Below are 15689 nucleotides of genomic sequence, written 5' to 3'. Positions count from 1 at the left end.
CTAGACTCTTCCATCTGCATCACTCCCCAAAGCTGCCCGATTTACCTTTTTAATATTTATTAAATCTGTTGTCTTGATGTCCAGCCTTCCTACCACTGTACCCTGTTTCTAGTCCCTCATTCATCTCCGTTGATGCCGTTGAAAAGGCCTCCTGATTGGCCTTCTCAGGTGCATTTCCATGACTGCCTCAGAGGGTGAATTCCACAGTGAAAATTGACCATATCATTCTCATGCTTAAAACCCCTCCGTGGCTCCCCAGTGCCTAGAGTGTGAAGCCCACGCTCGTTGGCACACGCACACAGGGTCTTCGTGACTCAGCTCTTCCACCTCGTCTCCTTTGGAATCGACGGGAACTAAACTCACCCCGTGCTGTTTCAGCCCTCCGTGACATTGGGTCATTTTCTCTGCCTGAAATGCCATCTCGCCACTTCCCAACCTAACTCCCGTGAATATTCAGTTTAGCACCAGCTTCTCCAGGAAGCCATCTCTGAAACTCAGGCTGGCTGAGACACCCTTTCTCTGTGCCCCATTGCCACCTGGCCTTATTTTAACAAGTTACCTACCATGTTTACACGTCTTGAAACCCCACTCTTCTGAGCCGTGAGTTATATCTTAATCACTTTTGTAACTATGGTGCATAGCGCAGTACTTGACATAAAATAAGCGTTCAAGAAATACGTCTTGAGCAAATCTGAACTGAAGTTTGATATGTTCCATACTATTAGTGATAAATTATTGTTCTTCAACTATGAATATGATTTTTAGAGACTTTTGGAATCAAGTCTAGAGTAGGAGATCATGCTGGCTGATAATGGGTAAAATGAAGGAGGAGGTGATTTTTCTTAAAACCTGGTTTTGAAAACATTTCCACAGGAGGAGCTCTCTCTGAATCCATATTGCATCTTATTTCATTTTCATCCACAATTCGGCCTGAGTATTCTACCACATCCTATTATTTCTGACTTTGGTTAACCACAGAACCCACACTAAGGTGACTTATTTGTGGTCTGACTTGGAATGGCTTCCAAAATCTCTGACCGTTTCTCACCGAAGAAGCACAAACCTCTTGCCAGTGAACATTTCTGGTGGTGCGGAAGTGTCTGGGATCAGATATCCTGTTCCTCTGTTGTCACTGATCTTCTCAAAAATCTCTGAGGGAGCTTCGCCTAAGAAACAATCATTATTACAGCTCCAGTTTTTTCCTTCTCAAAATTTCTGTAGCTGCTTTGCCCCAAGAAATAATCATTACTATAGCTCCAGGTTTTGGTCATGGTTTTACTTTCTAAGGAGATTTAAATAGCTTGTTTTGCAACTTAGCAACCCCGTTTTGATGAAGTGTGGTATCCTAGTAAACGTACGCTTGACAAGCAAACCTTGCCTCTTCCATAACCTGTGGGTACTTTATACCTTTGCAGGGGAATACTTAGGCTTTTTTCAGTCTTTGCTGTGGAGCTTACAAAGTGCCCTTCCTCTCCCGTGCTCTCTGTCACTCAGGAGGAAATCAGCCCTCTGGAGAATGCCATCGAAACCATGGAACTCACCAATGAGAGGATCAGCAACTGTGTTCAGCAGCATGCCTGGGACCGCTCCCTCTCTGTGCATCCTCTCTCCATGCTGCTCAGCGGCATCGTGGACCCGGCTGTCATGGGCGGATACTCCAACTACGAAAAGGTGGGCTGGCCCCCTGGCACCCACAGGATTCTCAGGTCCATTGTGTCTCCATGTCTCCTTCTGTGGGGTGGTGCAGCTGGTGAATTTATTTCTTACAACTTCTCTGAGAGATTTTCATTCTCTCCTCTTTATAAAACAGCAATTGAAATTAGTGAAAAGCTTTTCCCTGACCTCACACCTCCTGGAGACCCTCAGCAACCCAGCCAGGGTTAGGTGACTGCCTGGTAGAGGCACTGAGAGATCAGCCCGCTGGACCGTATCTGGTTGATCACCTGCTCTTTCCTCTCGCACTCCCTGTCTCCCCCAGGAGGTAGGAAGTGTACAGGTGGGCCCCAGAACCGAGGCCACTGGAAGTGAAGCAGTGTCTGTGGGAAAGGCAGAGCCACGCTGTATTTAGAATTAGCCCCAACTTGGTGTGCCATAGGTTGTCTGGACGATACTGGCCCTGGCTCTACAGTTATCTTAGTTCAACTAAGTGCAGTGTCTGTTATTCAGGAAAAACGGCAAAGTGCTCACCACGTGGGAATCCATTTCAGGGTTTGCATGTATTGCCATTTAAAATGGAGGTAATGCGAGGCCACCGGGTGGCGCAGAGGTTAAGTGCGCACATTCCGCTTCTTGGAGGCCCGGGGTTCACCGGTTTGGATCTCAGGTGCGGACAGGGCACCGCTTGGCAAAAAGCCATTCTGTAGTAGGCATCCCACATATAAAGTAGAGGAAGATGGGCGTGGATATTAGCTCAGGGCCAGTCTTCCTCAGCAAAAAGAGGAAGATTGGCAGTAGTTAGCTCAGGGCTAATCTTCCTCAAAAAAAAAAAAATGGAGGTAATGCACTCAGTAAGTAAAATTAGGTGAGCTGTATTGAATAGAGGCAGGATTTTTAATTGTTAGGTATGTTTTCAGTGACTAAATAATTTTGTAGTCCTCTCCTGAATACAAATAAACATTGGCTAGTACACCATTGTGGAGTAGCGTGGAGAGTGAGTGGAAAGAAAAGGAGATGGATGGGCAAGGGGACATTGAGTGGGCTGATTCTCTTATTTCCATTTGCACTCAATGTCCTGGGAAGAGCAGGGGCATTAGAATCAGTCATTCCTATGACCCATTCTGGCTTCCCATTGGACACTGGGTGCTCTTGAGTGAGATGCTTAACCTCTCTGAGCCCCAGCCTTTGTATCTGAAAAAAGTGAGGAAATACATAACTCACAGGAGCGACTTGAGGCTTAAGGGAGACATGCTGTCCATGAGGAACACCGTCAACGCTGGCCGTGTCATGAGGCTGGGTCTGTGTCGGTGTTCTCCCTGCGTCCTCCTGTCTGCCTGGAACAGAGTGTGTGATTCGAGCGTTCTTCCTGCGTGGTGCCGCCAGTGCTCTGACTGCTGCAGAGTAGTCTTCTTTCTCTCTCTCCAGCCTTTCAGCCTCCTTTATTTAGTCTTTGTACTCAGCAGCTGGGAAAGACTCAACACTAGAGAGAAATCCTAGTTTGCCCACATTAGATTTCACTAATAATTTCCAGTGTTACAATGGAATTCAATACAAAACTAGCATCCAAAATACAATACTTTTTTATACTATAATGATTACAGTATGGATTTTTTCCTATAAGACATCTGCTGCTAATTTTGATGTAGTTTTCCAAGTATTAATTTTTTCAGAATGCCCCTAAACTCAGGTTCATATATGCCAATATCTGTGAATATTATAGAATTTCATATGGAGTTTTTTCCAGTGTGACTGTCTTGTAATTAAAAATGAAAAAAAATGGAAAGGAAGGATATATAAACAAATTTCAGGACCTTTAGCTTAAAATACTAATTTATACTTTTAATTAATATGTATGACTTTGTACATTTCTAAACGTAAGGAAGAGGTAGCTCCTTGCGGTCGGTTGGGGAACCTGTCCTTACCTGCCTGATGCAGGTGGCCTGTTTCAAGGCAGCCCTGTAAGCATCGCCTGAGAGAGAAGAACCCGGGAGCTGTTTGTTGTCATTCGTCAGCCCGTGCTGTTGTGAGGCAGGACTCAGCTAGAAAAATGAATTTCAGGGCGCTCTGCTCTGATGTCCTTGACTCAACTGACATTGGGGAAATTTCAGTGCATTTTGTCATATATCAAAATTTTTTTGAACTTTCAAGAATTTAAACTGCTTGTATTTGAAAGGTAAAAGCGGGTAAAGATTTAAGCAAATACTGCCTTTCCGTTTATATTGACAGTCACTCTAAATGTGGATCTCACTGGGCTGAGCTGCTTTGCACATATGCCGTCTGGCTTCCTTTTTGTGATACTTGGGCAACATATATTTCTATTCTCTGTTGTATGAGTTTGCTGGGGCTGCCATAACAAAGTACCGCAAACAGCGTGGCTTGAAACAACAGAAATCTTTTGTCTCCCGGTTCTGGAGTCCAGAGCTCCAAAATTGAGGTGTCAGCAGGGTTTATTCCCCATGAGGGCTGTGAGGGAGGATCTGGCCCCTGCCCGTCTCCCTGCTTTTGGTGGTTGGCTGGTCTTTGGCATTCCTCAGCTTGTAGACAACTCTCTCCTCCTTGTGTCTCTTCATAGCGTGTTCTCTCTGGGTACGTACGTCCGTCTGCACGTTTCCCCTTTTATGACCACACCAGTTAGGTTTGATTAGGGGTCCGTCCTACTCCAGTGTGACCTCATCTTATCTTAACCAACTACGTCTGCAAAACCCTGTTTCCAACTAGGGTCACGTTCTGAGGTGCCGGGCCTTGAGACTTCAACATATGAATTTGGGGGAGGGGACACAATTCCACCCGTAACATCTTCCCACAAGATGGGAAGGTGACGCCAAATGGGCCAATCACTTTTATAACTGTATCTTGTAGCCTCTGGAACTCTTGGGTTTCCTATAACGGGACGGCCTTCACAGTAGTGGAGCGGAAGAGTGAGGGGGAACTTGGAAGGCTAGTGTTTGAAGGCGCTTTCAGGGGTGAAGGTGAAGGTACAGGGAGAAAATATATACTCCCCTCTGGACTCCACTGGAAATGGTCACTACTTCTGTTTCACTTTCCTAATGCATTCTGTCTTTAAAATGTCTCCTATGTAACACCTATATTTACAGTTTAAGTTTGGGTTTTATTTGCTTATTATAGGGCCTTAGCCATGGGTACCATGAATGTTTATTGATAAAGTTATGGGTGATATGGCCTTCACATATAATAATAATAAACACAGCCTACACTTAATATTTCAAAACATTTTCACATCTGTATTTCATATTGTCCTCAAAATAGCCTTTTGGATAGGTGGTTAGTAAGAAAGTGCAGAGATTAATTTTCACTTAATACAGGAAAAAAATGTAATACAGCCAATATCACATGGGAGAGCAGAAAAACCACCAGCGACACCTCTTGCCTATTAAATTTTTGTTCTTTGTTTTGTAATATTTATGCACTTAATCTTATGAGTAACCTTTAGATGTTGTCACTTGGCCTTTTCTTAGTTCTTTGGGAAAGTTATTTTAATGAAGGACACTCTGCTCTGCTGATGATTGTTATTTCATTAGTGTGTATATGGTGATTGCTGAGAACGTGCTCTTGCCAGGAATTGCATGATTCCAGAAAGGCCACAAAATAGCACATACCTTTTCGAATTGTCCACTACAGTATTAAGGGCTTAGTGGGTCCTGGTTTATCAGATAGAAGAGAAGACATTTTTCACCTTTCCAGGCTTCCCTCCCCTTCCTTTTAGGGTCAAATACGCAGATAGGAGTGTGTTCTAATTAATACTTGCATGTGCTCTGCTTTCAGGCCTTTTTTACAGAAAAGTACTTGCAGGAGCATCCTGAGGACCAGGAGAAGATTGAGCTGCTAAAGCGACTAATAGCGTTACAGGTATGCCTCCAGGGAGGTGTGGCACGACAGCTTTCCGCTCCACTCCATGGACACCGTGTGTGTCCATGTGTGTGACACCAGGGTTTTCTCTAGGGCTTAAATCTACAAGTCCCACTTTTAGAGTTACTTTTTTGTTTTTTTCCAAAGATTGGCACCTGAGCTAACAACTGTTGCCAAGCTTTTTTTTTTTCTTCTCCTTCTCCTCCTCCTCCTCCTCGCTCTCCTCCCCAAAGCCCCCCAGTACATAGTTGTATATTCTAGTTGTGAGTGCCTCTGCTTGTGCTATGTGGGACGCCACCTCAACATGGCCTGATGAGAGGTGCCATGTCTGTGTCCAGGATCTGAACCGGCAAAACCCTGGGCCACCGAAGCAGAGCACGCAAACTTAACCACTCGGCCACGGGGCTGGCCCCACTTCTCTTTTTTTTTTAACCCTTGAAATCACAATCTGTCTGTCTGTTCGGCAGAAGGACCTCAGAAGAGCATGGCGTTAGACTGCACAGTGTTGAGAGGAGCCTTCTCAGAGGGGAGATTAAACTGGTTTGCTGGCCTGTGTTCCAGCTGAGAGATGTTGGCCTCCGTTTTTCCCTGTGTCACTGCTTCAGTGAACAGCGGGGAAAATGCGGCCATTCAGTTCAGTCTAAAGCTTAACCCTCTCCATTGCTCATCCACAGAAATGCCTCCTGGCTCAGGTGCTTTGCCTTATCTGTCAACCCTTCCCTATGTTAGAGCCAACTGGCCTCCTTGGTGTGCATATTTCTCTGCACCTTTGACTCCAGGGCTTCCAGTTCCAAAAGCCTACACTGAGACACTGCTTTCTCTCTCTTTTTTTTTTTTTGAGGAAGATCAGCCCTGAGCTAACATCTGCCACCAATCCTCCTCTTTTAGCTGAGGAAGACTGGCCCTGAGCTAACATGCATGCCCATCTTCCTCTGCTTTATATGTGGTATGCCTGCCACTGCATGGCTTGATGAGTGGTGCCATGTCCGCACCCTGGATCCAAACCCGGGAACCCCAGGCCACCAAAGCCGAATGTGTGAACTTAACTGCTGCACCACAGGGCTGGCCCCCCACTGTCTCATTTGATAGGTGCTGCATCTGCCAGTTTACCTGTCCGCCCGGACCCTTTATCCCTCCCCAACCCCCAACTCTGAATTATCCCTCTGCCTAAACCATGTTTCATGCCCTTTTCTGCAGATGCCCCTGCTGACAGAGGGGATCCGCATCCATGGGGAGAAGTTGACAGAGCAGCTAAAGCCGCTGCATGACCGATTGTCTTCTTGCTTCCGGGACCTCAAGGAGAAAGTGGAAAAGCTCTATGGGGTCATAACACTGGTAGGCTTTGTCTAAATGGCCTATATACGTTTTCTAGTCTCTTTTATCTTTAATGATAGTGATCAATTTTTCAGATGCCAAGTGAGCCAAAATAGTTTAGGTATGGCGTGAAAATACCAGGGGCAGGTCAGAGAAGGCATGGCCTGCTGTTGGTGACCTTCAGCCCTCCTTGTGCCACATAGGGGTCCTCAAACTTGAAGGACCGTCAGGACCCCCTGGAAGGCTCATGAAAACACAGAGTGCTGGGCCACGTGCCCAGGCTTTCTTATTCAGCATGTCTGGGGTGGGCCTGAGAATGTGCATTTCTAATGCTCCCAGGTGGTGCTGACGCTGCTGACCTGGGGCCACACTCTGAGAACCGCTCTGCTAGAAGTTGAGGTCTTGCTAATCCCAGACACCGGTTGTTCCTATCCTGTCTAGCCCAATTCTTAAGTTTTTCCTCATCTTTATTTTTTATTTTGATGAAAAGTTATACTTTTACACCTTTGAAAGGGAGAAAGAATTGTGAAGTACATTTTACAATGCATGTAGCCGATTTCATGATTTTTTTTTTTTTTTGACAGTTCTAACGCATTTCTCCTAGCTACGATTTTCTTTTTTCCCCCGGGGACGTTGGCTGACTTGGTGCCCGCGCTAACCTTTTCTCTCCAGCAGGTGATCGTGTGCTTCCTTCCAGCTTCCTTTATCTGCACTTTTTAACATGCGTTCACCCTCCTCTCTTTAACCGTCTTATTCTTGAACCCCTGGTTTTCAAATTCTCCTTGCTTGCATCAGACCCCTGAATTTCTTTTCATGTGCTCCTCTACGCTATTCCCACAGCCCGTCTCCACTACATTTGGCTCCGGAGTATCTTTTTGACCATCTCTTTCAGTTGTCCAAGTGTTCAGCCATGCCTTCCTAAGAAGGTACCTCCTAGCCTACTGCCAGTTAACACTTTTCTTCTAGAAGCATTTGTCTTTTGCACACAAGTTCCTAGATGGCAAAGACTGTGACTTTAACCTAATAAATTGCGTTGTTATTAGAACCAGGCCAATATTAGTATATAAATTTGCTGTGGTGGCCTATGGGGGCAATCACTCCTAGTAGGGACATAGAAAGTAGATCAATGTTGCTTTACTTCCTAAGCTTCACCAGGTTAAGCTTCAGGTCTGTACTTTCAGTCTAAAACTTTTCTCTTAGGCCAATATTCTTGTTTTTAAATGTCTGAAAGAAGCTAAGCAGGGGAAGCAGGCGGGGTTTTGTTGTTTTGTTGTGGGGCAGGCACGCCTTGCGTTTTCATCTGTGTCTGACAGCAGATGATGATGAATTTTTCTGTAGTCTTCGCAAGGTAGGTTTAAGTTGTGTCTGTAACTAAGAATATAAGTATTTGCAATATTTAACAACTGAGGCAGCACAGGCACCAACCGATCAGAGTGGGGTGCCAGCCAGGACGAGTGGGCACTTGCCACAAACGAGCAGGGGGGCTGCACCAGTTCGTGTGGGCTGAGTTCCAGGCCAGCTAACCATGCGGGGTCATGTGTTCTCCAGCCACCCAACTTGACCGAGAGGAAGCAAAGCCGCACGGGGTCTATCGTGCTGCCCTACATCATGTCGTCTACACTGCGGAGATTGTCCGTCACCTCGGTGGCTTCCTCTGTGGTTTCCACCTCTTCTAACTCGTCTGATAATGCTCCTTCCAGACCAGGATCTGATGGGTAAGGGTTCCATCTTTGATTGCCGGGAGGGTGGGGTAGCGTTTGCCTTTGGGCAGGTGAGGCTTGGCCAGTGTGGCTGCCTCACCTCCTAAGGGAAGTAATTCAGAGTCTGGCTTATTAGCCTTGGGGTCGTTCTCATTGTCTTCCTGTGAGGAATCTCATTATTTACATAATAATAGCGACTGTTAGGAAAAATGAAAAAGCAGTAAATCCCCCGTAATCCTATCGCGACCTGTCACCCACCCTATCACGTACTGGTTTATTTCTTCATGTTAGCTTGTAGTCGTTGCTTTTTATCATGTTTTCAAAAAAATAATTTCTAAATTTGTATTTATTTTTTGAATAGTTCATATAATCACATAATATGAAATTCCAAAGGCACAAAAAGGTACGTCACGAGAAACCTCCCTTCAGTCCCTGATCCCTGACTCTCCAGTACCACTCTCGAGGGGCGAGTGATGTGAGCATTCGGATTCTCAGCGCCTTTCCACAGCGCTTTGGACGTACACAGTCAACACCTAAATAGATATTCTTCCCCACACTTTCTTTTTATATGAATGGCAGCATATAATACTCTCTTTACCTTGCTTCTTTTGCTTACTATCTCTTGAAAATCATTCCATTTCAGAACATAAAGAGCCTCCTCCTTTCTCTGAGCTGCATACGTCTCCTGGTGTGTCTGCACCATGTTGCATTCCACCACTGCCGAGTGTTGGACATGTAGTTGATCTCTGTCTATCACTGTCACAGCAGTGTGGCCTTGAATAACCTTAAAAATAAGTTATTTTGTAAATATACAAGTATATCAAGTTGAGAAAAAGTCCATAAGTGAAATTGCTCTGTCAAACATGTATAGTTGCAATTTTCAAAATTATTCCTCAACTGACTTCCATAGAGATTATCCCAAGTTACAGCTGCCCCAGCAGCGTGGAACGGTGCCTGGTCATCACCCGCACCTTGCCACCAAAGTGTGGATTATCAGTAAAAAGACTTTTTGAAAAACTTTTAAAAAGAATTTTTTTAAAAAGACTTTTAAAAAGAATTTTTGCCGATCTCATAGGTGGAAAATATTTTCTTGGTATACATGGTTTTTTGTTTTGTTTTTATTTCTTTTGTGTGAAGTTGAGCATCTTTTCCTTTGTTTAGTAGCTGTTTTTATTTTCTGTGAACTACGGTCAGTTATTTCGTGTATATTTTTCTGTTGGATGTTGGCTTTTGTCTGTGATAGGAGTTGAAATATTTCCCCTGACTGCTCCTTTGTCTTTCAACTTTGCCTCTAATTTTTCAGTTAGTTGTGCTAATTTTTTTGTGCAGTCAAATAAAGTAATATTTGATTATATGACTTCTGGATATTATATCCTTATTAAAGGCCCTCCCCTCTCTAAGACTACAAAAACTAATTTTAGCGTTTCACTATTCACAGTTGAATCTGAGATCCTTTGGGATTTATTCTAGGATAAAGTGCAGGTATGAAGCCAACAGTTTTTTCCCCACATGACTCCCCAGTTCTGCCTATGACAGTTAGTGAGCAAAACATCTTTTCTGTACTGATTTGAAATGTCAACCTTATAAGGAAATCAAATGTTTTTTGGTCTATTTATGGACTTTTTCCCCATTTCTTTGACCTACATGTGTGTTCATGCACTAAGCCTGTGCAGTTTTAATTACTTTAGGCTTAAACGGTTTTTCATTTCTAGTAAGCCTTTTCAGAATTTATTTGGCTAGTTTATTCATTGCTCACTTTTGGATTAACTTGTCTAGAGTCCTATTGCTGTTTTTACTGGAATCACGTTAAATTTATGGACTAACTTTAGGAGGATTGATGGATTTTGATGTTGAGTGTTCCTTGCCAAAAACGTGGAGTGCTTTTCCATATGTTCAAATTTGAAATATTTTAAAGGAGTGAATTTGTAATTGTGTCATTTCTGTTTTAAGATACTATTTTAAAACAATATTTTACTAATTATAAAATTAATATATGTACTTGTAGAAATTTTTCAAAATACTAGAACTTTTAAAAGGAAAAATGCTTATGACTTCATCACTCAGAATAACCACTGTTAAGCTTTAGTTATATAATGCAAAAAAAGCATATATACATTTTATACAAGTAGCAAAGCATTGTATGTACCATTTTGTGATTTACTACTTAATTTAATATACATGATGAGTATTTAGCATCATTATATATTTTAGTGTTGAATGTAAGTCAAGTTAATTGACTCACCATTTATTCATAAATTTGTAATTCCATATTAAATAACTGTATCGCAAAAATAACCTGTCCAAATGCCCACTACCTTGCAATCAAATGTTTAGTGCTTCCTAAAGTATTTATCCATCCTTTTCCATTGGCATAGATATCTCTACATAGTTGGAATTATAGCATACATGTAGTTTGATAATTTGCTTTTCCTCTTTGTCTTTTTATTATAAGCATTTTCCATGTTGCTATTAACTTTATTATTATCAATTTTTATTATGCTTTCTGATGGCCAAATGCCATTGCATCATACGAATGTGCCATAGTTAATCCTTCTCCTACTATATTTAAGCTCTATCATTATTTCTAAACAGGTAACAGAAAAGTTGTTTATAAATTTAATACAAAGCATTTAGCGTGTATCAAAATAAAATGCATTTTTATTATTAAGAATTTTCTAGAGTGGCTGGCCCCATGGCCGAGTGGTTAAGTTCGCACGCTCCGCTGCAGGTGGCCCAGTGTTTCGTTCGTTCGAATCCTGGGCGCAGATGTGGCACTGCTCATCAAACCACGCTGAGGCAGCATCCCACATGCCACAACTAGAAGGACCTACAACGAAGAATATGCAACTATGTACCAGGGGTCTTTGGGAGGAAAAAGAAAAAAAAAAGGAATTTTCTAGAGCTGGCCCAGTGGTGCAGCGGTTAAGTTCACACGTTCCGCTTTGACAGCCTGGGTTCACTGGTTCAGATCCTGGGTGCAGACATGGCACCGCTTGGCAAGCCATGATGTGGTAGGCGTCCCACATATAAAGTAGAGGAAGATGGGCACGGATGTTAGCTCACGGCCACTGTTCCTCAGCTGAAAAAAAGAGGAGGATTGGCAGCAGTTAGCTCAGGGCTAATCTTCCTCAGGAAAAAAAAGAGAATTTTCGCAAACATAAGTATACATACCACTTTTCGATTATTTAGGATACATTCTCAGATCATTTCTCGGCCTTTTGGTTAAGATCAAGTGTAGGATGCATTTCCAGAAGCATACACTACCTAGCCAGAGGATGAAATTTTTTACAATTCTTGATATCAAATACCAGTATGCAGTGCCATATGCAATATATGAGTGATTATATGATTTTCATCATATATTCACCCATACAAGTGTTTGCACTATTTTTAATCTTTTGAATTCCTACATATTGGATAATACCTGATTCATTTGTTTATTTTTTGTCTTCTATGTTTTTTTCATGCCATAAAGAGATACAGCCTACTTTGTGGACTGGAACTGCCTCTTCTGTTTAATAAGACTCTTTTCTTAAATAAACTCTGTCTCACTGAAAAAAGAAAAGTTTTGAAACAGCTGTTGAAAATCGGAGACACAGTGATTGCTGATACGTTAGGGCCGTAAAATAGGTGAATAGGGTCGTCTTTGTGCCGTGACCCCAGGCAAGGCAGCTTATTACTCTTGCCCAAATTTCCCCAGTGAGTAAGGAGGAGCCATTAATAACATTTTCTCGGATTTATTCAGGATATTTCTTTAAAGCAGCTCAAACTGATTTGCACCTAATGACCTTGACTCTCCTGTCACCAATGTTATGTCACAGTATTCATTAAAACTTTCAAGGTGATTATTGGGTGTGCCGTCTATAAAGGGTCTTCTTTGTTGCTGGGGAATAGGATGTATCTATCCTGTTTGGCAAATGAGAGGCTAAGGCGCAGAAAGAGACTTACTTTCTGAAGCACAGTGCGTTGTGTTAAGGGAAGCCAGAGGGATTACACAGCAGGCCGACTAAGTAAGTGCTGAGAGCACCAGCAAAGGAGCCCCAAACTAGAATTTTTTAGAAAAAAATTAATCTTTGATGTTTCAGGAAAATCATTGAAGTAGTCATTGTAAGAAAAAAGTAACACAGACACTGTGGGACTACACGACAGTTACTTAATAGTTTAGTTAGGTTCCTAACTGGCCCTGGTGAAGCTCACATCTTTGTCTGTCTAGTGACCCACAGTCACTCACCTCCATTCTCACCTCTCAGGTAGAGTGATAACTGATCCCGTGGAATCCTGGCTTCTTGTTTCTTTTTTTCTCGCTGACCAATTACTGTTTTAGGTGATTCTTTTTGTTTGATTTGGCTTGGTGGTTTTAAGAATAATTAGGGTCTTTTTCGACATGATCTTATGTATAGAAAAGCCCAAAGAATCCATTGGAAAACTCTTAGAAGTAATCAACAACTACAGCAAAGTTGCAGGGTATAAAATCAATTTGCATAAATCAGTAGCATTTCTATACTCCAGTAATGAACTAACAGAAAAAGAACTCAAAAACACAATACCATTCACAATCTCAACAAAAAGAATAAAATACCTTGGGGTAAATTTAATTAAGGAAGTGAAGGACCTATATAATGAAAATTACAAGGCATTTCTGAGAGAATTGGATGACGACATAAGGAGATGGAAAGACATTCCATGTACATGGATTGGAAGAATAAACATAGTTAAAAATGTCCGTTCTGCCTAAAGCAATCTACAGATTCAGCGCCATCCCAATCAGAATCCCAATGACATTCTTTACAGAATTAGAACAAAGAATCCTAAAATTCATATGGGGCAACAAAAGACCCCGAATTTCTAAAGCAGTCCTGAGAAAAAAAAACAAAACAGGAGGCATCACAATCCCTGACTTCAAAACGTACTACAAAGCTACAGTAATCAAAACAGCATGGTACTGGTACAAAAACAGGTGCACAGATCAATGGAACAGAATTGAAAGCCCAGAAATAAAACCACACATCTATGGACAGCTAATCTTCGACAAAGGAGCAGAGGGCCTACAATGGAGAAAAGAAAGTCTTTTCAACAAATGGTGCTGGGAAAACTGGAAAGCCACATGTAAAAGAATGAAAATTGACCATTCTTTTTCACCATTCACCAAAATAAACTCAAAATGGATCAAAGACCTCAAGGTGAGACCTGAAACCATAAGGCTTCTGGAAGAAAACATAGGCAGTACACTCTTTGACATCAGTATTAAAAGGATCTTTTTGGACACCATGCCTTCTCAGAGAAGGGAAACAATAGAAAGAATAAACAAATGGGACTTCATGAGACTAAAGAGCTTCTTCAAGGCAAATGAAAACAGGATTGAAACAAAAAAACAACCCACTAACTGGGAAAAAATATTTGCAAGTCATATATCTGACAAAGGCTTAATATCCATAATATATAAAGAAGTCTCGCAACTCAACAACAAAACATCAAACAACCCAATCAAAAAATGGGCTGGAGACATGAACAGACATTTCTCCAAAGAAGATATACTGATGTCCAATAGGCACATGAAAAGATGCTCATGATCGCTGATCATCGGGGAAATGCAAATCAAAACTACACTAAGATATCACCTTACATCCATTAGAATGACAAAAGTATCTAAAACTAATAGTAACAAATGTTGGAGAGGTTGTGGAGAAAAAGGAACCCTCATACACTGCTGGTGGGAATGCATACTGGTGCAGCCACTATGGAAAACAGTATGGAGATTCCTCAAAAAATTAAAAATAGAGGGGCTGGCCCCGTGGCCAAGTGGTTAAGTTCGTGCGCTCCGCTGCAGGCGGCCCAGTGTTTCGTTGGTTCGAATCCTGGGCACTGCTCATCAAACCACGCTGAGGCGGTGTCCCACATGCCACAACTAGAAGGACCCACAACGAAGAATATACAACTATGTACTGGGAGGCTTTGGAGAGAAAAAGGAAAAAAATAAAATCTTTAAAAAAAGAAAAAAATTAAAAATAGAACTACCATACGATCCAGCCATCCCACTACTGGGTATTTATCCAAAGAGCTTGAAGTCAGCAATCCCAAAAGTCCTATGCATCCCAATGTTCACTGCAGCATTATTTACAATAGCCAAGACATGGAAGCAACCTAAGTGCCCATCAACAGACGAATGGATAAAGAAGATGCGGTACATATGTACAATGGAATACTACTCAGCTGCAAAACAGAACAAAATCATTCCATTTGCAATAACATGGATGGACCTTGAGGGAATTATGTTAAGTGAAATAAGCCAGCGAGAGAAGGATAATCTGTGTATGACTCCACTCATATGAGGAATTTAAAATTATGGACTAAGAACAGTTTAGTGGATACCAGGGGAAAGGTGCGGTGGGGGGTGGGCACAAAGGGTGAAGTGGTGCACCTACAACACGAATGACAAACATTAATGCACAACTGAAATTTCACAAGATTGTAACCTATCATTAACTCAATAAAATTTAAAAAAAATTTTTAAATTTAAAAAAAAGAATAATTAGGGTCTTTTTGGAATTTAGTTCTATGATATTTTTAAATTAGTACAGATTTAAGATAAATAATAGTGACTGGCTTCCTCTTAAATATTCCAAGAACTGGCAAATACCAAAAATTTGAAAATTCAGACATGAAGACTTTTTTAAAAAATGATTCATAAATGGAGAGAATAATTTGAAGTAAGAAAAAGAAACTGCAGTCTAGAAGCATTTCCATTTGTGACTCCAGTGGTTCCTTAAGCAGACTTCCCTGGAACTTTCTCGTTCTGTATCTTCACAGAAGAAGGCAAAAATATTTTGTAGAAAGAGGGGCCTACAGTGTTAAAAGGCTTCAAGTGACTTAAGAAGCCTTATCAGCCAAATACAGGAGTGAATCCTGTTTGGATTCTGATTCCGACAAAGCACTTAGAGGAAAAATTATGAGACAATCAAGAAGTTTGAACATTGACTGGATGTTTGATGAAATTAAGGAATCTTTTAGGAATGATGATAGGACTGTAGTTATCTTATGAAGATGAACCTTTGTCTTATAGAGATATGCACTGAAATATTTATAGATGAGGTGATATGTCATCCAGGAAGTGCTTCCAGATAATCCAGTGAGGGGCGAGGAATGTGACTGGTG

The 15689-nt window shown here is 41.8% G+C and overlaps 1 protein-coding gene across 1 annotated transcript in view; it reads left to right on the top strand.

The window, feature by feature from the left end:
- The window catches only part of DOCK5 (dedicator of cytokinesis 5), a 205718-nt gene that overhangs the window by 181147 nt on the left and 8882 nt on the right, over window positions 1–15689 (top strand). The window contains exons 45-48 of the mRNA XM_046656390.1: window positions 1495–1671; window positions 5440–5523; window positions 6721–6858; window positions 8386–8552. Coding sequence (XP_046512346.1) covers window positions 1495–1671; window positions 5440–5523; window positions 6721–6858; window positions 8386–8552 — 566 coding nt within the window. The remainder of the gene's footprint in view (window positions 1–1494; window positions 1672–5439; window positions 5524–6720; window positions 6859–8385; window positions 8553–15689) is intronic.

Source organism: Equus quagga, chromosome 3 (genome assembly GCF_021613505.1).
Source record: "Equus quagga isolate Etosha38 chromosome 3, UCLA_HA_Equagga_1.0, whole genome shotgun sequence".
Classification (NCBI taxonomy): Eukaryota; Metazoa; Chordata; class Mammalia; order Perissodactyla; family Equidae; genus Equus; species Equus quagga.
The sequence above is the reverse complement of the archived record's forward strand: the minus strand, read 5'-3'. Positions and strand labels throughout refer to the sequence as shown.